The sequence below is a fragment of the Phyllobates terribilis genome, unplaced genomic scaffold, assembly GCF_046119375.1.
Source record: "Phyllobates terribilis strain yellow unplaced genomic scaffold, ASM4611937v1 Scaffold_2__4_contigs__length_985480577, whole genome shotgun sequence".
In the NCBI taxonomy this organism is placed as follows: domain Eukaryota; kingdom Metazoa; phylum Chordata; class Amphibia; order Anura; family Dendrobatidae; genus Phyllobates; species Phyllobates terribilis.
Window position 1 is genome coordinate 219,924,829 of NW_027362762.1, and position 21,134 is coordinate 219,945,962.

The 21,134-nt window shown below is 41.8% G+C and overlaps 1 protein-coding gene across 1 annotated transcript in view; it reads left to right on the plus strand.

The window, feature by feature from the left end:
- The window catches only part of VWA8 (von Willebrand factor A domain containing 8), a 524,780-nt gene that overhangs the window by 219,254 nt on the left and 284,392 nt on the right, over positions 1-21,134 (plus strand). The window contains exons 19-20 of the mRNA XM_073663915.1: positions 1,010-1,116; positions 3,396-3,502. Coding sequence (XP_073520016.1) covers positions 1,010-1,116; positions 3,396-3,502 — 214 coding nt within the window. The remainder of the gene's footprint in view (positions 1-1,009; positions 1,117-3,395; positions 3,503-21,134) is intronic.

The window sequence follows — 21,134 nt, forward strand, 5'->3', positions numbered from 1 at the left end:
TAAATAAAAATCACTGGGGAATAATATGTTCCCATTTTTCTCAACATAGTATCAATTTTTTTAGACCTCAAAATATCAAAAGACAGTAGGGGGAATATTGTAACTTCGTCACACTTCAAAAACGTCGATGTCAACAGCAATCTTGAATTTTCTAGCGGCCACTGACTTGTATAAATTGTTAGTTTTAATTATTTATTGTTTTAAGCTGTGTAGAAATTTCTTCCCTCCCCTATATAAGGGAGGTGGCTCTGTATAACATACTACACCTAATTGAGGAGTCAGCCCAACTTCGAAACATGTTAAATGGGTTGTGCCACCATAAAAAATACATATAACGAAGCAAAAAAGGTGGATCTAAATAGTTTTGAATTTTACAGTTATTAAAAATTATGCTCCATTTAAAAAGCAACAAGCTTTCATCTGCTGAAGTATGACCCTGGTGTTATTACATTCCGTCCTCCCTGTGGCCGATCAGCTGGCCGAGCATGCACAGTTCCTGTCATCACAAGAGTTCCCCCCAACTCCCCTCCCCCAGTGTGCACAACGTATGTTCCCTGCGCTCACCTCACACAGGTTTCACAGCGAGCGCATGGAGCATATTGCTGAAAAGCACAGAAGCATGTCAGTGGTTCCTCCCCACAGTGGTTCTGGAGAAGCAAACTCTTTATTATAATGTAACCCTTTTCATGTGCTTGAATAGTGCTGCCACCTTTACAATTTATTTTAAAGGTGTGAAAAAGAAAAAATTATATAATATATTGTGTGTGTATATATATATATATATATATATATATATATATATATATATATATAATATCTATTTTTTACATTATAATAAAGAGTTTGCTTCTTTAGATTTTATTTTAAGCACAGTGATTGGAAACTTTCCTGGACTGTTTTTTTGATTACCTGTACATTTCTAACACATCATATGGACTTTGTTGCTCTCTTTCCAAATTGCATCTCATTTTCAATAAATATTGAATTAAACATTGTAATAACTTCCTAGATTTTTGCCAAGTCTGGCTCGATCATCTCTACATAAAGCATTGATGGATTCAGGTATAGAGGAAACTAGTGCAGAAATGGAAGCCCTTCAAAATAAAGATTACAGCTGTAAGTATATTTGTCTTTTATTATTTTGTTATAAGTCTCACTTTAATGTGATTCAATCTGTTGGAATAGCACTACATCCTTAGACTTGTCTAATAATCCCTAAACATTTATTTTTTAATGATGCCTCAGGTAGATGATAATTAATAGATATAAGACACTTCTCTAATTGTATAATTCATTCAACCCATTAAGTCAGAGTAAAGTTCTCGCTCCGCTTACACAGGTCAAGATTATGTTCAAATGATTTTATATTTGTGGATTTTACATTAGAGGTTCAAGTCTATGGAACCATAGGCAACATCTCCGAATAAAGAAAATTAACCGAACACTGATGATAATAAAAACATGAAAGTCATTTAAACTGAATTTAGGTGACAGATTACACACTTCATTGTGTCTAAATGAAAGTTTTTCCAAGTCCACAAAAATTGAATAAATAAATAAAAACTCACTATAGGTTGCCAAAATGTTGGAAAGTTACAGTTCTTCTGGGAGAATGTCTTCTAGACTTGATAATCATAGAAAACCAAGTAAAGATTTTTTAAATGTGTTGACGTAGCCTTACTTCCTCCGTGATAGTCTACAAAAGTTTCGTGAAGGGCTAGATGAAATGAGAAAACTTTTGAGAGATTATTTTGTAGCAAGGAACTCCTTGTGCAGATACAACTGTGCCCCTGCACGATGCACATGAATTACTATATTGCTGCATACATAGAAACATGAGTTTCTGCAAACAAGAAGACAGCCTCTTTCAGGTGGTTCACTATACTAAGACTTCTCTATATAAGAAGAGTTATGTCTTCTAGGCCTCAAGTGAACTGGGGAAAATTAGGATCCAGCATTCATTTATTTGAATTAAAAACAGTCTGAGACAGATGTTGCCTTGTCTGCAGAGTGCTGTTACATAGTTGTATTTACATTCAAACTGCAGCCTCCGCACACTTGCACCTGTGTTTTAATTTAATACTATAGTTAGTACAGACCAAACTTTACATTTTCTCTATCGTGCATTTTGGTGAATGTCCGTGCACCCTATTCACCCTATTCACCCATCTGTCCAATACTGAATTTAGTTTGAATCCATTGTACCCAAGTTTATTTCAGGCCTAGGCACAAGAGATGAGTCGATTTAGTATAGGGGCATATCTTAAAGTGGTAGATGGGCTCACACAGTTAAATTGACCAGGCGTTATTTTTGTCAACAGAGTGTGTCCATACAAAATTGGCACTAATTATACAGTGTGAAAGTGTGTATGGGTTCACTTCCAACTGATAACACCCAATTTATTCCTACATTTCAGGAAGGAAGAGTAGATATAATGCAGAGCTCTTAGAAAAAATGCTCCAAAATTTTGGGGGAATAGAATAATGTCATAAAACTGACATGTTAAAAGTGGAAACATGCCCTCTTTAAAAACCTCAGCATGTGCATTAAGGTTTGTAATCGAGAAGTACATAACTTAGGGTTCTGTTGCAGCGTATTAGCTTCATTCACTTGTAGGTTCCACATGCCATTCATTTCAGAGTGGGGCATAATAGGAGGAAACGTGAATTATTGCATCCTTTTTCTTCCACTCTGCCGAAGTCCGAGCAGCAGAACTACAAGTTGTCTATGTATCTTTAGAGTGAACATGCCTGCTAAATAAAAGTATGCAGCAGTGTATAAATGGCAGGCGGAACAAGAAGTAGCAACTGTAGAGCTAGCGGTCTTGGTGAAGCAATGACCGGTCTACAGCTCCACAACTTCCTATTTGTCAATTAGGAATAATAGCTCTACTGCACATCAGGGCTAATCATTGAAAAGAAAGGCTTCACAAAGGTAGGGGAAATGGGTACTTTCAATTATGACTCATCCATAAATGCGTGATATGTGCAATCCTCACCCTAGTAAGCCTAGCCTATCAAGAGAGCAATAGTCCCTTGAACCCTTGTTTTCTGATTCACAGTGGCTATGCTCCCCATACACTGCTGTAGGAAGCTATCTTCACTTGCATGCAGCTCTTTCCATTTAAGTCTATAGGAGTAGTAGAAAGACCCGAATGTTGGTCAGTGCTTCAGTCTCCTGCAGTCTATGGCCAGCTCTATATTTAGGGCAAACAGGGGTCAAGGGCAGTCCTCCCCTGTAGAAAGCACTATATGAACCAGCATTTATGTACCGATGACAAAATGTGTTTGCTATTTTTCTCTTTTTGTTGTTTCTTTTTTCTATATTCAACATATGTGTAACAAGAAGAATTCAGTATTGGACATCGTTGTAGTAATTACTACTATTTTTCTAGGTGAAATAAAATCTGGAATACTAAGACTTGGAAATGTTACAGTACCAGTATTTAATGCTGGTGAGAAGATGAAGGTGCCGGATGTCCTGTTTTATGAAAATGCACAGGTAAGTAGTAATGCCAATGTTAATGTATACATCCATTATAAAATTATAAATGTGAATGTATATATATATATATACACACATATGGGGGTGCAGAAGTAGGTATACAGTTTTAAATATTGGGTTAATTGTAATTGTGTTATCAATTGTGCATGGTTTTCTTGAATACACCTTTGAGTTCATCTGGTTAAGGTCTGGTGACTACTGTGTCTATTCAATCAGGTCTCGTCTACCTATCTACTTATGATAATTAAAAAATAGTATGAATAGACACTCTATACCTATATACCTGTATGTACTCCATGTACGTGTGTGAGTTGTTTTTTTTTTTTACCATATTTGCTTTATCTCCTTGTTACATTGTTATTTCACTGGGTATAATTTCCAATTAGGACTCATTATAGGAGATTTATTAAAACTACATAGTTACATAGTTAGTAAAGCCGAATAAAGACTTGCGTCCATCAAGTTCGACCTGTTAGTTCTGTAATTGCTAAAGTTGATCCAGAGGAGGGCAAAAACCCCAAATGATTTAGCCAATCTTCACCTGACGAAAAATTCCCTCCCGACTCTGAAACCAGCAGTCAGAATAAATCCCTGTATCAACCTACTATTTTATTCTATTTTTAAGTATATGCAGAAATCTGCCTGGTATCTAGAAAAGCATCCAGTCCCCGCTTGAACTGGTTTAGTGAATCCGACATTACCGTCTCCTCACTCAGTGAATTCCATATTCTCACTGCTCTTACCGTAAAGAACCCCTTCCTATGCTGGTGCTGAAACCTTTTCTCTTCCAGTCTTAGTGAGTGCCCTCTTGTTACCGTAATATCCCTCCTTTTGAACAAATCCCGGGCAAGGTCTCTATACTGTCCCCTAACATATTTGTACACATTTATTATGTCCCCCCTCAACCTTCTCTTTTCCAGGCTGAATAGTCCTAGTTTTGCCAACCTCTCTGGGTATTGCAGTCCCTCCATTCCCCTTATTAATTTTGTTGCCCTCCTTTGTACCTTTTCAAGCTCATTTATATCCTTTCTATATATTGGGGCCCATAACTGAGCACAGTATTCCAAGTGTGGTCTGACCAGTGCTTTGTACAGTGGAAGAACAATGTTCTCATCCTTTGCAGCTATACCTCTTCTGATACATCCCATTACCCTGTTTGCCCTTACAGCAGCGGCCTGACTTTGGGCACTCCAATTTAGTTTGCTATCAATCAAGATGCCCAAGTCCTTCTCCATCTCTGAATTCCCCAATGGTTTCCCATTCAGTGAGTACTGGTGACTTCCATTTTTCCTTCCCATATGTATGACCTTACATTTCTCCTCGTTAAACCTCATTTGCCATTTAATGCTCCACCTACCCAGCTTATCCAAATCCCTCTGTAGGTCTTCACTATCCTCTTTTGTATTAATTGTTTTACATAACTTTGTGTCATCTGCAAATATTGATATTTTACTATTTATCCCGTTGACTATGTCGTTAATAAAGATATTAAATAACATTGGGCCTAGTACAGACCCCTGTGGTACCCCACTAGTGACGCTTACCCAATCTGAGTATATTCCATTTATAACCACCCTCTGCCTTCTATCCTTTAGCCAGTTAGCTACCCACTTGCAAACATTTTCGCCCAGCCCCATCATTCTCATTTTGTATACCAACCTATTATGTGGCACGCTATCGAACGCTTTTGAGAAGTCGAGATACACGACATCCACTGGTTCCCCCTGATCTACTCGAGAGCTAACCTCCTCGTAGAAGTCAATCAGGTTAGTTTGGCAGGAGCGATTCCTCATGAATCCATGTTGGTTCGGGGTTAATAGATTATTAGCATCAAGATGCTCCATGATTGCCTCATTAATAAAGCCTTCAAAAATTTTGCCCACAACGGACGTCAGACTCACCGGCCGATAGTTTCCGGCGTTACTTTTTGCTCCCTTTTTGAATATTGGCACTACATTCGCCTGTCGCCAATCAAGTGGTACAGACCCAGTCTCAACAGAGTCCTTAAATATAAGATATAACGGTCTGTCTATCACATTACTTAGTTCCCTTAGTACCCGTGGGTGTATGCCATCAGGTCCTGGTGATTTGTTTATTTTAATGTTACTGAGGCGTTTCTGTACCCCAGCTTGGGTTAGATTTGTCATACTTAGTGGAGGATTAAGCTTGTCACTTCTCATTTCGCCTGTTAGTTCTTTTTCCTTTGTGAAAGTTGACGAAAAAAATTTATTTAATAGATTAGCTTTATCCTCATCTTTCTCTATGATTTTGCCTTCATCACTTTTTATCGGTCCAATATTATTCGATTTAATCCTTTTACTATTTATATACGTAAAGAACAGTTTGGGATTTGATCTACTTTCCCTAGCAATACGTCTCTCTGTTTCCTCCTTTGCTATTTTTATTTGTTTTTTGCAGGTTCTCGTTTTTTCCTTGTAACACATTAGTGCCTCCTTGCTGTTTTCCTGTTTTAATCTCTTGAATGCCTCTTTTTTGCTATTTAACGCCCCTTTTACGTTCTTATTCAACCATATTGGTTTCCTCTTATTTCTGGCCCTTTTATTCCCATACGGTATATACCTCTCGCACTGAGTATTCAGAATTCTTTTGAAGGTTTCCCATTTACTATTCGTATTTCCTTGATTAAGAACTTTGTCCCAGTCTATAAGTTGAAGGTTTTCTTTCAGCTGATCAAACTTCGCCCTCCTAAAGTTTAATGTTTTAGTTGTTCCCTTATTGATAACCCTACTGAAGGGCATTTTGAAGTCGATAATATTATGGTCGCTATTACCTAGGTGCCCCCCTATCTGTACCTCAGTTATTCTATCAGGCCTATTAGTCAATATTAAGTCCAACACTGCCTTCCCTCTCGTTGGTTCCTGCACTAGTTGGGAGAGATAATTATCCTTGATATTTGTCAAGAACCGTTTTCCTTTCTGCGATCTACAGGTTTCTGTTTCCCAGTCAATATCCGGGTAGTTGAAGTCCCCCATTACAATCACCTCATTATGTTTTGCTACTTTGTCTATTTGTCCTAATAGCAGTTTCTCATTCTCCTCTGTTATATTGGGTGGCTTATAGCAGACCCCCAGTAATATTTTATTATTATTTTTTGCCCCCTCTATCTCTACCCACATGGACTCGACCCCCTCTTCTCCCTCTCCTATATCTTCCCTTAGTCTGGGCTTTAGACGTGACTTTACATATAAGCAGACTCCTCCGCCCTTCCCCTGTTTCCGGTCCCTTCTAAATAAACTATAATCTGTTAAATTTACCGCCCAGTCGTAGCTATCGTCTAGCCAAGTCTCTGTTATACCTACGATGTCATACCTCTCCTCCGATATAAGCGCCCGCAGCTCATCTGCCTTATTGGTCAGGCTTCTTGCGTTGGTCAGCATGCAAGATAAAACTTTGGGGTTATTTAGCATCCTATTCTTCTCTAACGATCTAACTGTACTATCCCCACCCCCCTCTCCACCCTCATTATATTCACTTCTCCCCTTCCCCCTTGCTTGCCTCACATCCCACCTATTTCCTTGGTTTCCCCCCCCCGTCTCTAGTTTAAAAACTCCTCCAACCTATTAGCCATCTTCTTCCCCAGCACCGCTGCACCCTCCCCATTGAGGTGCAGCCCGTCCCTACAGTAGAGCCTGTAGCCGACAGCGAAGTCGGCCCAGTTCTCCATGAACCCAAACCCTTCTGCCTTGCACCAACTCTTTAGCCACTTATTCACCTCCCTAACCTCCCGTTGGCGCTCCTGTGTGGCTCGCGGGATTGGTAGTATTTCTGAGAAAACTACCTTGGAGGTCCTTGCCCTAAGCTTCCTACCTAGATCCCTGAAATCATTTTTAAGGACCCTCCATCTACCACTCACTTTGTCATTGGTGCCAATGTGGACCATGACCGCTGGGTCTTCTCCAGCCCCACCCAGTAACCTGTCAACCCGATCCGCGATGTGCCGGACTCGAGCGCCAGGGAGGCAGCACACCGTTCGGCGATCCCGGTCTTTGTGACAGATTGCCCTGTCTGTCCCCCTAATAATAGAGTCACCCACTACCAGGACCTGTCTAGCCTGCCCTACACTTCCCCCCTCCCCCTCATTACTGGAGCATACACTCCCCCGGCGGTCAGAGGATCTGTCGTGCTCCAATAATGCCGGTTCTGAACCAGCCTTCCTATACTTCTTCCCTCTATCCCTTCTAACTGTTACCCAGCTCCCTGCCTGTTCAGCCTGCGCTTCCCCACTAAGCTCCACCCCCACTGTTGACCCATTGAGTGTCTGCTCGGTGAGCAGCAAACTCCGTTCCATGTTGTCGATGGTCCTCAGTACCGCTATCTGAGCACTTAGATCCAGGATTTGGGCTTCCAAGTGCACGATATGCTCACATCTCTTGCAGCAGTATGGATCCCTGAGCGGTAGCTCAGGGAATGCATACATTGCGCAAGATGTACACTGCATGGCTCCGGCCAACATGGACGTCATTCTAAATATGGGGATACAGTCAGTATATATGTACAAGTACAAAACACAATTATTTATATATAGGTGTGTGGACGGGGATCAATTAGGGATGTGCAAGTGTATCGATTAGATATCGGCGCGGGATCAGTTAAGTATGGACGGGGGATCAATTAAGTATCAATTAAGTATGGACGGGGGATCAGCTGAGTGGGTCAGGTGGATTAATTAAGTATGGACGGTGTGTCAATTAACTATGGACTGGGATCAATAAGTATGGACTGGGGAAATAATTAATTGTGGACTAGGGAATCAATCAATTAATTATGGACAGGGGGTTTAATTAAATAGGATGGGGGGTAAAGCAAATAAATAGGTATGGACTGGGGATCAATAAGTATCAATAATATCAATAAATATGGACTGGGGAAATAATTAATTGTGGTCTGGGGAATCAATCAATTAATTATGGACAGGGGTTAATTAAATACGGTGGGGGATAAGGCAAATAGATAGGGACTGGGGATGAGTAAAAGTGGACAAGGGGAATCTATTAAATAGGACAAGGGGGATCAATCAATTATGGGCTGGGGGGGTCAATCATTTAAATGTGGTCAGGGGGATCACTTTAATATGGACGGGGGGTGGTCGGGGATCAATTAAATGAGGACGGGGGGGTCAATTTAATGTGGTCAGAGGGATCAGTTAAATATGGACGGGGTGTTCAGGGAAATCAATTTAAATATGGACGGGGTGATCAATTAAATATGAACGGGGGGGTAATCAATTAAATATGGACTAGGGAATACAATACAATACAATACAATTACAATACAGATACAAATACAATACAGTACAGTACACACTTGGGTTCAGTAGGGCCGCTTATCGCGGCCTCCTGCCCCTCACTCACCTCCTCTAGGGACGCTGCTCGCTATCACAGCGCGCTCGACCCTCCGGTCGCCTCTTACCGGTCCTCCTGATCACCTCCTGGTCACCACCACCTGGCACCCTCCGCCGGCCGGCACTGCACGCTGCCACAGCGCTCTCTTGCGCTCGTCCCTCCGGTCGCCTCCTACTGGTCCTCCCGGTCCGCTCGGTCACCTCCGCCTGGCTCTCCTCCCTTCCCAGGAGCTCTCTCCACACACAGCACAACTCTTGCAGCACACGGCAGGCTCCGCCTCCACCACTTCCTGTCAGGCCTAAAGCAAGGGAAAAGTCCCGGACCCGATGGGTTTACTGTTAAATTTTACAAGACATTTCTTCCCCTTCTCTCACCCCTTATAGCATCGTTCAACCATGTTTCCAATATTAATCCATTTCCCCCCAAACTACAGAGGCCCTTATCACAATACTCCCTAACTCTGGTAGGGACCCCCTCCTTTGTTGAAATTACAGGCCTATCTCTTTGCTGAATGTTGACTTAAAAATATACGCAAAAATATTTGCCAATAGCCAATAGCCTTCAACCAGCAGTAACCCTCGCTCCACCACACCGCTGCACGACCAGCTCTTCCCTCACCTACTGTATCCTCACCCATCCCTTGTAGATTGTGAGCCCTCGCGGGCAGGGTCCTCTCTCCTGTACCAGTTTGCCGTTGCGTTTTTGTTCAAGATTATTGTAATTGTTTTTGCTATGTATACCCCCTTTTTCACATGTAAAATGCCATGGAATAAATGGCGCTATAATAATAATAAAATAGACTGCAGCCCCTACTCTCTAACCATATTCATTTGGATCAAGTTGGGTTCCTGGTCGGTAGAGAGGCCCACGATAACACACTAAAAACCATTGATATCATTACTACTTTCAAACAAGACACATCCCTTTTTTAATACTGTCACTTATCGCTGAAAAAGCATTTGACAGAATATCATGGTCAGCCATCTATTTACTCCCTCAAAAAACTCAATATAGGAGAACTCTTTATAGCTAAAATAATGGCCCTCTATTGTAACCCTTCAGCGAGATTAAAGATAAATGGAACCCTTTCCCCATCATTCACAATTTCTAATGGAACAAGACAGGGGTGCCCTCTCTCACCTCTCCTGTACATCCTTGTGATGGAACATTTACTATCCTCTATTCGCGATAACCCTGATATTAAAGGTATCATTATAGGGCAAACGGAATATAAATGCTCCGCCTTTGCGGATGATGTCGTTCTATACATTACAAGCCCACATACCTCAATTCCATCTGCCACATCGTTCAATTTCTAAATAAACAGTTCAAAATCTCAGGCTCTCAGAGTTTCCTTGCCAACTACCACTCAGGCTATCATCCAATCAAATTTTCCTTTTTCTTGGCCATCACAGGGCATAAAATACTTAGGGATACACATAAATAGTGATATTTCTCAACTGTTTGACCTCGGTTACAAACGCTTACTTGGTCAAATCCATAAGGACCTTAATTCATGGACTGTGAAGGATTTCTCATGGTTTGGCAGAGTAAATATACCGTATATAGTCTAGTATTAGCCGACCCGAATATAAGACTAGGCACCTAATTTTTCCACACAAGACTGGGAAAACTTATTGACTCGAGTATAAGCCTAGGTTGAGAAATTTAGCAGCTACTGGTATATTTCCCCTCCTGGTAAGAATGGCCCCCTCATCCCCAATCCTGGTATGCATGGCCTCCTCATCCCCAATCCTGGTATGCATGGCACCCCTCATCCCCAATCCTGGTATGCATGGCCCCCTCATCCCCAATCCTGGTATGCGTGGCACCCCTCATCACCAATCCTGGTATGCATGGCGCCCCTCATCACCAATCCTAGTATGCATGGCAGCCCTCACCACCAATCCTGGTATGCATGGCCCCTTATCCCCAATCCTGGTATGCATGGCCTCCTCATTCCCAATCCTGGTATGCATGGACCCCTCATCCCCAATCCTGGTATACATGGCACCCCTCATCTCCAATCCTGGTATGCATGGCACCCCTCATTACCAATCCTGGTATGCTTGGCACCCCTCATCACCAATCCTGGTATACATGGCACCCCTCACCACCAATCCTGGTATGCATGGCACCCCTCACCACCAATCCTGGTATGCATGGCACCCCTCATCACCAATCCTGGTATGCATGGTCCACTCATCCCCAATCCTGGTATGCATGGCACCCCTCATCCCTATCCTGGTATGTATGGCCCCCCTATCCTGGTATGCATGGCCCCCCTATCCTGGTATACATGTCCCCCCTATCCTGGTATACATGGCCCCCCTTCACTGCACACATGAATAAAAAATAAACACTTCCACTCACCTTCCTCACCTCTGCTCCAGTGCTGCGTCCTGTACTGCCAGCATCTCACCTCCTCATCTGACCTAACTGCCATGCACCCTCAGACGCCGAGGTGAGGTGCCGCGATATTCACTCCTCTCCAAGCCGGGACTATGGCCATGGAGAGGAGTGAAAAGTCATTCTCCTTACTAGCGCAGTGTGATTCGCAGCTGCACTTCCTGCAGCGGCTCAGGGATCCTCTGTGCCTCTCTAATAGCGGGCACAGAGGATCGCTAAATCGCAGCAGGAAGCGGCGGCTGCGATTCACGCTGCTCTATTAAAGAAAATGAATATTCACCCCTCTCCACTCCCATGGGCGGGGAGAAGAGTGAATATTCATTTTCTTTAGCAGCAGGCACATGTGGTAGATGCAGCAGCTGCTACTGTCTGTGCCTTGTGCTCCACCGCCGCAACCCCCCCCCCCACTGGTATATACTGCATATATAAGTATATATAAAGTAGATACCCGAGTATAAGCCGAGGGGGGCTTTTTCTTTTTAAAGCTATCCTGACCAGAATCCCTTTACATTTTTGGAAACATCTACGTAGTAGCTTTTGTAAGTTCATCTGGCCGAGTGGTCGTCCATGTATTTGTAGTGATATGTTAGTCAGGTCTAAACAGATGGGAGGCCTCAGTCTTCCGGATTGTAGAAAAAACTACATGGCGGCAGTCCATGCCAGAATACTCGATTATTTTCACCATCAACATGGGAAGCTTTGGGTTCATATAGCATAAACTATATGTCCAAGGGCATTAACTACACTCCCCTGGATCCCACATCCCTCAGTCCTTAAACCCTCTCAACAACCCTACCGCACATACTGTACAATCCTATCCCTAGTAGAGACAATAAGAAGATCTCTAATTGACCCACAGGACCCATTATACCCAATCTCAGACAATCCCACCTTTTTACTGGGACTATCTTCCAATCGATTTCTGGGTAGAAGTACAAGTCCTTCTCACTAAAATAGAACATCATCAAAAAGTTAATTTATTTCAGTTTTTCAATACGAAAAGTGAAACTCGTATACACTGCTCAAAAAAATAAAGGGAACACTTAAACGACAGAATATAACTCCAAGTAAATCAAACTTCCGTGAAATCAAACTGTCCACTTAAGAAGCAACACTGATTGACAATCAATTTCACATGCTTTTGTACAAATGGAATAGACAATAGATGGAAATTATTGGCAATTATCAAGACCCACTCAATAAAGAAGTGGTTCTGCAGGTGGGGACCACAGACCACATCTCCGTACCAATAATTTCTGGCTGATGTTTTGGTCACTTTTGAATGTTGGTTGTGCTTTCACACTCATGGTAGCATGAGACGGACTCTACAACCCACAGAAGTTGCTCAGGTAGTGCAGCTCATCCAGGATGGCACATCAATGCGAGTGTTAGAACTCTCCTGTTAGGTTTTTTTTAGTTTGCTGGTCACATGACCATTTTTGCCTATTTAATCCGGCTCCGCCCTCCTGGTCTTGCTGGACTTCATTGTATTTACTACTCTTGAGCTAGCTTGGTGCTCTGTTGCCGTTCTCTGTTTTGCTAGGTCTTCTGACCTCTATGCTTTTTGTTGTGTGTTTGTCTTTGACTGCTACTATTTCTGCTAGGAGGTGTCCAAAGTTATCCCAGTCCCTAGTTCTTGTAGGGATCCCTCCCTCACATCTATAGGTCTTCGTTCAGACTAGCCGAGGACTTTAGCGGGTCTGATCGCAGGATCAGGTTCCCCGTTACATCGTAGGGATCTAGTTTAGTTCTATTGTAGGGACAGTTCTCCTGTCTTTCCTTAGTCCCTGTAGCAGATCATAACAGCGAGCTGTGGCAAGAAGGTTTGCTGTGTCTGTCAGCGTAGTGTCCAGAGGCTGAAGGCGCTACCAGGAGACAGGCCAGTACACCAGGAGACGTGGAGGGGGCCATAGGAGTGCAACAACCCAGCAACATGACCGCTACCTCCGCCTTTGTGCAAGGAGGAACAGGAGGAGCACTGCCAGAGCCCTGCAAAATGACCTCCAGCAGGCCACAAATGTGCATGTGTCTTCATAAATGGTTAGAAACCGACTCCATGAGGTTGGTATCGGGGTCCGACGTCCACAGATGGGGGTTATGCTCACAGCCCAACACCGTGCAGGACGCTTGGCATTTGCCACAGAACACAAGGATTGGCAAAGTCGCCACTGGCACCCTGTGCTCTTCACAGATGAAAGCAGGTTCACACTGAGCACGTGACAGAGTCTGGAGACGCCGTGGAGAGTGATCTGCTGCCTGCAACATTCTTCAGCATGACCGGTTTGGCAGTGGGTCAGTAATGGTGTGAGGTGGTATTTCTTTGGAGGGCAGCACAGCCCTCCATGTGCTCGCCAGATGTAGCCTGACTGCCATTAGGTACCGAGATGAGATCCTCAGACCCCTTGTGAGACCATATGCTGGTGCGGTTGGCCCTGGGTTCCTCCTAATGCAGGACAATGCCAGACCTCATGTGACTGGAGTGTGTCAGCAGTTCCTGCAAGATGAAGGCATTGAAGCTATGGACTGGCCCGCCCGTTCCCCAGACCTGAATCCAATTTAGCACATTTGGGACATCATGTTTCGCTCCATCCACCAACGTCACATTGCACCACAGACTGTCCAGGAGTTGGCGAATGCTTTAGTCCAGGTCTGGGAAGAGATCCCACAGGAGACCATCCGCAACCTCATCAGGAGCATGCCCAGGCGTTGTAGGGAGGTCATACAGGCACGTGGAGGCCACACACAATACTGAGCCTCATTTTGACTTGTTTTAAGGACATTACATCAAAGTTGGATCAGCCTGTAGTGTATTTTTCCACTTTAATTTTGGGGTTGACTCCAAATCCAGGCCTCCATTGGTTAATAAATTTGATTTCCATTGATGATTTTTGTGTGATTTTGTTGTCAGCACATTCAACTTTGTACAGAACAAAGTATTCAATGAGAATATTTCATTCATTCAGATCTAGGATGTGTTATTTGAGTGTTCCCTTTATTTTTTTGAGCAGTGTATTATATAGAGTCATTACAAACAGAGTGATCTATTTCAAGTGTTTATTTCTGTTAATGTTGATGATTATGGCTTACAGTCCATGTAAACACAAAAGTCATTATCTCAGTAAATTAGAATACTTTATAACAACCGCTTGAAAAATGTTTTTAAAATCCGAAATGTTGGCCTACTGAAATGTATATTCAGTAAATGCACTCAATACTTGGTCGGGGCTCCTTTTGCATCAATTACTGCATCAATGTGGCGTGGCATGGAGGCGATCAGCCTGTGGCACTGCTGAAGTGTTGTGGAAGCCCAGGTTGCTTTGATAGCAGCCTTCAGCTCGTCTGCATTGTTGGGTCTGGTGTCTCTCATCTTCCTCTTGACAATACGCCATAGATTCTCTATGGGGTTAAGGTCAGGCGAGTTTGCTGGCCAATCAAGCACAGTGATACTGTTGTTTTTAAACCCGGTATTGGTACTTTTGGCAGTGTGGACAGGGGCCAAATCCTGCTGGAGAATGAAATTTCCATCTCCAAAAAGCTTGTCGGCAGAGGGAAGCATGAAGTGCTCTAAAATTTCCTGGTAGACGGCTGCACTGACTTTGGTCTTGATAAAACACAGTGGACCTACACCAGCAGATGACATGGCTCCCCAAACCATCACTGATTGTGGAAACTTCACACTACACCTCAAGCAGCTTGGATAGTGTGCCTCTCCACTCTTCCTCCAGACTCTGGGACCTTGATTTCCAAATGAAAATTGGAACTCTGGGACCTTGTAGAGTGTCAATGTCTGCCTTCTGGACATCTTTCTAGTCAGCAGTCTTCTCCATGATTGTGGAGCCTACTGAAAGAGACTAAGGGACCTTTTTAAATGCTTAGGAAGCCTTTGCAGATGTTTTTTGTTAATTATTCTAATTTACTGAGATAATGACTGTTGTGTTTTCATTGGCTGTAAGCCATAATCATCAACATTAACAGAAAAAAAACACTTGAAATAGATCACTCTGTTTGTAATGACTCTATATAATGAGTTTCCCTTTTTGTATTGAAGAACTGAAATAAATTAACTTTTTGATGATATTCTAATTTAGTGAGATGCAACTGTAAATATCACTCTCTTCACTTTGTTCATGTACTTTGTAACGCATCTTTAATACCCCTCAACGAGATATTTCAGGACTGCTCTATCCCTCCAAGATCTGACTATGACTATAGACAATTGCAAACTTTCTATTCCCATGTTAGAAAAGATAGACGGCTCAATAAGGATCTTTCAAATTTTGAAAAACTGTGCCTATTCTTCCTTTTTTTGTATTTTTGTAATTGAAATTCATATAACCTTTCAATAAAAATTTAATTTTGAAAAAAAAAAAAAAACTAAAGCAAGGAAAATGTTGAGCCGTCAGCCATAGTTACCAGTCATTTTGTTGCTTTCATTGTCCCATTTTGTCAAGTCTCCAAAAAATTAAATCTGGAATAAGATTGGCTACTAAGGGCAACTAATCCCTTATACTAGCTTGGATAACTATTAACCTAGTTATTTTATATAGGGCAGTGCTTCTTAGATTTTAAGGTGGGCCTAATCAGTGAGCCACACCCTGTTGGTTGGTAAGGCGCAGCTAGGGTGCAGTTTTTACAGAAGTGGCGTAAGATGTACAGTACGGACCAAAAGTTTGGAGACACCTTCTCATTTAAAGATTTTTCTGTATTTTCATGACTATGAAAATTGTACATTCACACTGAAGGCATCAAAACTATGAATTAACACATGTAGAATTATATACTTAACAAAAAAGTGTGAAACAACTGAAAATATGTCTTATATTCTAGGTTCTTCAAAGTAGCCACCTTTTGCTTTGATGACTGCTTTGCACACTCTTGGCATTCTCTTGATGAGCTCCAAGAGATAGTCACCGGAAATGGTCTCCCAACAATCTTGAAGGAGTTCCCAGCGATGCTTAGCACTTGTTGGCCCTTTTGCCTTCACTCTGCGGTCCAGCTCACCCCAAACCATCTAGATTGGGTTCAGGTCTGGTGACTGTGGAGGCCAGGTCATTTGGCGTAGCACCCCATCACTCTCCTTCTTTGTCAAATAACCCTTAGACAGCCTGGAGGTGTGTTTGGGGTCATTGTCCTGTTGAAAAATAAATGATGGTCCAACTAAACACAAGCCGGATGGAATAGCATGCCGCTGCAAGATGCTGTGGTAGCCATGCTGGTTTAGTATGCCTTCAATTTTGAAAAAATCCCCAACGGTGTCACCAGCAAAGCACCCCCACACCATCACACCTCCTCCTCCATGCTTCACGGTGGGAACCAGGCATGTAGAGTCCATCCGTTCGCCTTTTCTGCGTCGCACAAAGAAACGGTGGTTGGAACCAAAGATCTCAAATTGGACTCATCAGACCAAAGCACAGATTTCCACTGGTCTAATTTCCATTCCTTGTGTTCTTTAGCCCAAACAATTCTCTTCTGCTTGTGGTCTGTCCTTTTACCATGAAGGCCTGCTGCACAAAGTCTCTTCTTAACAGTTGTTGAAGAGATGTGTCTGCTGCTAGAACTCTGTGTGGCATTGACCTGGTCTCTAATCTGAGCTGCTGTTAACCTGCGATTTCTGAGGCTGGTGACGGATAAACTTATCCTCAGAAGCAGAGGTGAATCTTGGTTTTCCTTTCCTGGGGCGGTCCTCATGTGAGCCAGTTTCTTTGTAGCGCTTGATGGTTTTTGCAACTGCACTCGGGGACACTTTCAAAGTTTGCCCAATTTTTTGCACTGACTGACCTTCATTTCTTAAAGTAATGATGGCCACTAGTTTTTCTTTACTTAGCTGCTTTTTTCTTGCCCTAATACAAATTCTAGCAGTCTATTCAGTAGGACTATCAGCTGTGTATGCACCAGACTTCTGCACAACGCAAATGATGGTCCCAACCCCATTTATAAGGCAAGAAATCCCACTTATTAAACCTGACAGGGCACACCTGTGAAGTGAAAACCATTTCCGGTGACTACCTCTTGAAGCTCATCAAGTGAATGCCAAGAGTGCAAAGCAGTCATCAAAGCAAAAGGTGGCTACTTTGAAGAACCTAGAATATAAGACATATTTTCAGTTGTTTCACACTTTTTTGTTAAGCATATAATTCCACATGTGTTAATTCATATTTTTGATGCCTTCAGTGTGAATGTACAATTTTCATAGTCATGAAAATACAGAAAAATATTTAAATGAGAAGGTGTGTCCAAACTTTTGGTCTGTACTGTATATGTTTTTTTTTTGGATGCAATTTATGTCTGGTTTAGCAGTATTAGAACTCATTTGTCCTCAACGTAATGTTATACAGAGTTTAAGAGACAAATAAAAGGGAAATTGACAGGTAGTTATCATTTTGGTATGAATTTAGGATAGGGTGATGCCTTGGCCTCACCATCACTGGTATCTCTGGTGAGGCCTCTAGAGGTAAACGTTGAGAAGTCCTGGTGTAGCGATAGCACAGTAGGAGAGAGTTGAGAGTCTAGTGCAGTTGGGTAATAGCTTTTATTATATAAAGCCGATTACACAATAAATATAGTAATAGAATTGGTTGCAATGGGCAGCTGCTTTGGTTTACCTTTGTTTCCATTATTTTTCTCATGTTCTTATATTTTTCAGCAATTAAATTGATTTGTCCTGTTTTACTCAGGAGGTAGAAAAGAAGCCATTACTAGTATTGACAAGATGGGAGATATAGTAGATAGCTTATTGACTGTTCTGAATGATATGAGGTTGTATTTTACACAAGGGTTGGCTGGGGATTGTCTACCCTGACAAGCCATAATTTTCTAAGGAATTTGGCTGACCTACTTCCACATGACCGGTTTCTTGCTTCTCCAGTGAAAGCATCATTTGGCTTGAGAAAAAGCAAGAAGGGTGGGAGGCAAAGAGGAAATCATTGCATTCTGTACATCAGTCACAGGGAGACTTGATTTAGAATATGTATGCATGCAGTTAAGCCAACTAATTTGTGTATAGGAGCGTGATTTTGTCCTCTAGGTAATCCAATTATCAGCATCGAGAGGGAAGTGGGTCAGATCATATTTTGGCAACATCTTGTTGCTTGTAATCAGTAACACATTTTTAAAGCTATTTGGTTGATGAGAATATCCAATGTAAGAGGTTTTACCTTAAAGAGAACCTGTCATTAGGGTTATACATATTAAACTATAGGCATTGCCATAATGGCGCTGGGATACTGATTTAATACATACTTCCAGTGAAGAAATCCATAGTCTGGTTTTTATAAAATCATCATTATAAGTTTTGGCCCTGTGCATCGGATCTGGGCTGTGGGTAAAGTGTTCGGCTCTGCCATGGCCCCTCTGCTGGGTATCTTCTTCCTTATGTAAATTCCGCTCTGGCGCCGTCCTAGACCCCGGGCAGTAAATGCGCAGATTGGTTTCTTGATGGGCTTCAATATAATGGTGCCTGCAGTTGTGCATGCACAGATTGAGATCTCTGCTCGTCAACCATTTTATTATAGCCCATCGAGAGATCAAACTGCGCAAGCGCCGCCCGTGGATAGGACGACACTGGTGCTGAGCTTAATAAGGATGAAGACAGACACCAGAGGAGCCATGACAGACCCGAAGACCCTACCCACAGTTCCACCTCACAGGTCTGCCCTGATTTATGGAGATTAAAACTTCTAATGATGATTTTACAAAAACCAGGTTACTGATTTCTTCACTGAAAGTATTTATTAAATCAGTATATCAGCGCCATTATGGCAGTGCCTTTAGTTTAATATGTATAACCCTGATGACAGGTTCTCTTTAAATATCTTCTATATGTCTTTAACCCTAGAACGCATACCTGGGGCCTCGCAGGCCCGCCCTGTTAATTGTTTTCTATTTTCTGCAAGATTACTTTAGTTAGAATTTTGAAACTCCTGGTATTCCTCAGGTATATAGTTGTTTGTCATTTTTGTTTGAGTTATTCCATGTTATTTGCACACGGGCCTAAAAGGCCCCAAGTTTGTGAAAGTGTAGATTTTTATGGTCATGCGTTCTAGGGTTAATGCAGATTAATTGACGAGGTACTTACAGAAATGATTATTTCATATATTGGTTTCTTTTAACAAAGATGGAAAACATCATCATTCATTTCTAGTTGGTAAATGTGGTGCATTACATAAGAAGACTGGAATATGGTTGGCCTCATGTGGGCCTTATGCTCTTCTAAAGGTGTGCCCTGTGAAATTTTTCTACGTCTGTGAAAATTCTACAATAACAAGTTATTGATTTTAAATTTTAGTTTACACTTTTTAGGTAGAATTCGCTCATCAATTATGTATTCCAGAATTTCTCAACAAATTACATTGCAACAAATCCCATTCACTAACAGCGTGACAATTCCATCGAGTAGAATAGGCATATTGCCGATGTTCAAATTCACAGCATGCCCTATTTGTTGTGGAATTGCTATGCTCAAACCACACCATATTTTACGTAAATGGGTTTTTCGGCACCTTGAAATGTCTCTTCTTAACTACCTTGAAAAACAAATTATTTTTCCAATTTACACTTGTATAAAATTCTCTACAATTCCCTTGCAAGCCTCATTTCTGTATTTATTTTTCACTTCCGATTAAGTATTGTTTGATATCCAGCTTGCATTGAGATGTCTGAAAAGGAAGGTCATCACTGATGTCCGCTCAGTGGGCTATTCTTATACTAGTCTGTCACTTGTTATAACAGAATCATTAGTTATGGGGTAGGTCTATTCTGCTCCCCTGACTGTTCTGCTGTCAGTCATTGTGTCCTCTCTTTTTGCCACCATTCCGTCAGTGCACAATGCTCCAAAGCATCTCTGAATACCAACAAGAAAAAAGAACACACTGTGCATTATCTGTCCATTCCGAAGATTACTCTGTTTATTCTCTTTCCTTGTCGATGTTCAGAAAGGTGGAAAAGTAGAGTACAGAGCTCACTAATAGACTATTAGCATGGAGAGAGAACACACTGAGTATGTGTTAGATATATGATGTATACTCTGTGTGTTCTCTTTTTTTGCTGGTGTTCAGAGATGCTTCGGAGCAAAGCGCATTGATAGAGCACTGAGTAGTAGAAGAGACCAGCCCCGTCACTAATGACATTCTGTTTTAAAGAAAAAGGAGTGTTAAAACAAGCAAGAGGGAGGGACAGCATAGCACACATAGAACCCTTTGATTTTAGATTGTCTTATCAAGCTGGGGTTTCAAATGAACCATCATTAAGTGAAAAAAATGGCTAGCGAAGAAACCATTGGTAATTTTAAACAAGTGGCAATTAGAAAAAGCTTAGTTTTAAGAAAATGTGGATTTCCCTGGAAAAAGACATTGGATCGAAAGATATCAAGGTGTATCTCTTATTCATCTTCCTATGACATGCCAATATAGACGGCTTAGGAGGATTAATCCTACTGACAGATTCCCTTTAACTGTAGATTATTATGAAGAGTGATCAGATGAATTGACAGATCGTTCTTTGCCATGAAAGTTAACTTTATCACAAAAATCTCATTTCCACAGAATTTTAATCCTTCCAAAAATTGACCTTCTTACATCATTTCAGTCATCTCTTTAGCTCAGGAATAAGTTTTACTGAGGACGAGATAGCTGATATTAATGTGTCATGCTGATTTTAAGGGGTTGTTCCACTAACAAAGTACATTTTAATTTATAGACCTTGGAATTAAAATAAGTTCCACAATTGGATGTGTTAAAAAAAAAAAAAGTTCCTGTGCTGAGATAATCTTATAAATTTGACCCTTCTATATACTGGGTAATGACTGTGCAGGAACACAGTCTGATCATACCACAGCTCCTGGGCAGGGGAGGCTGCAAAAG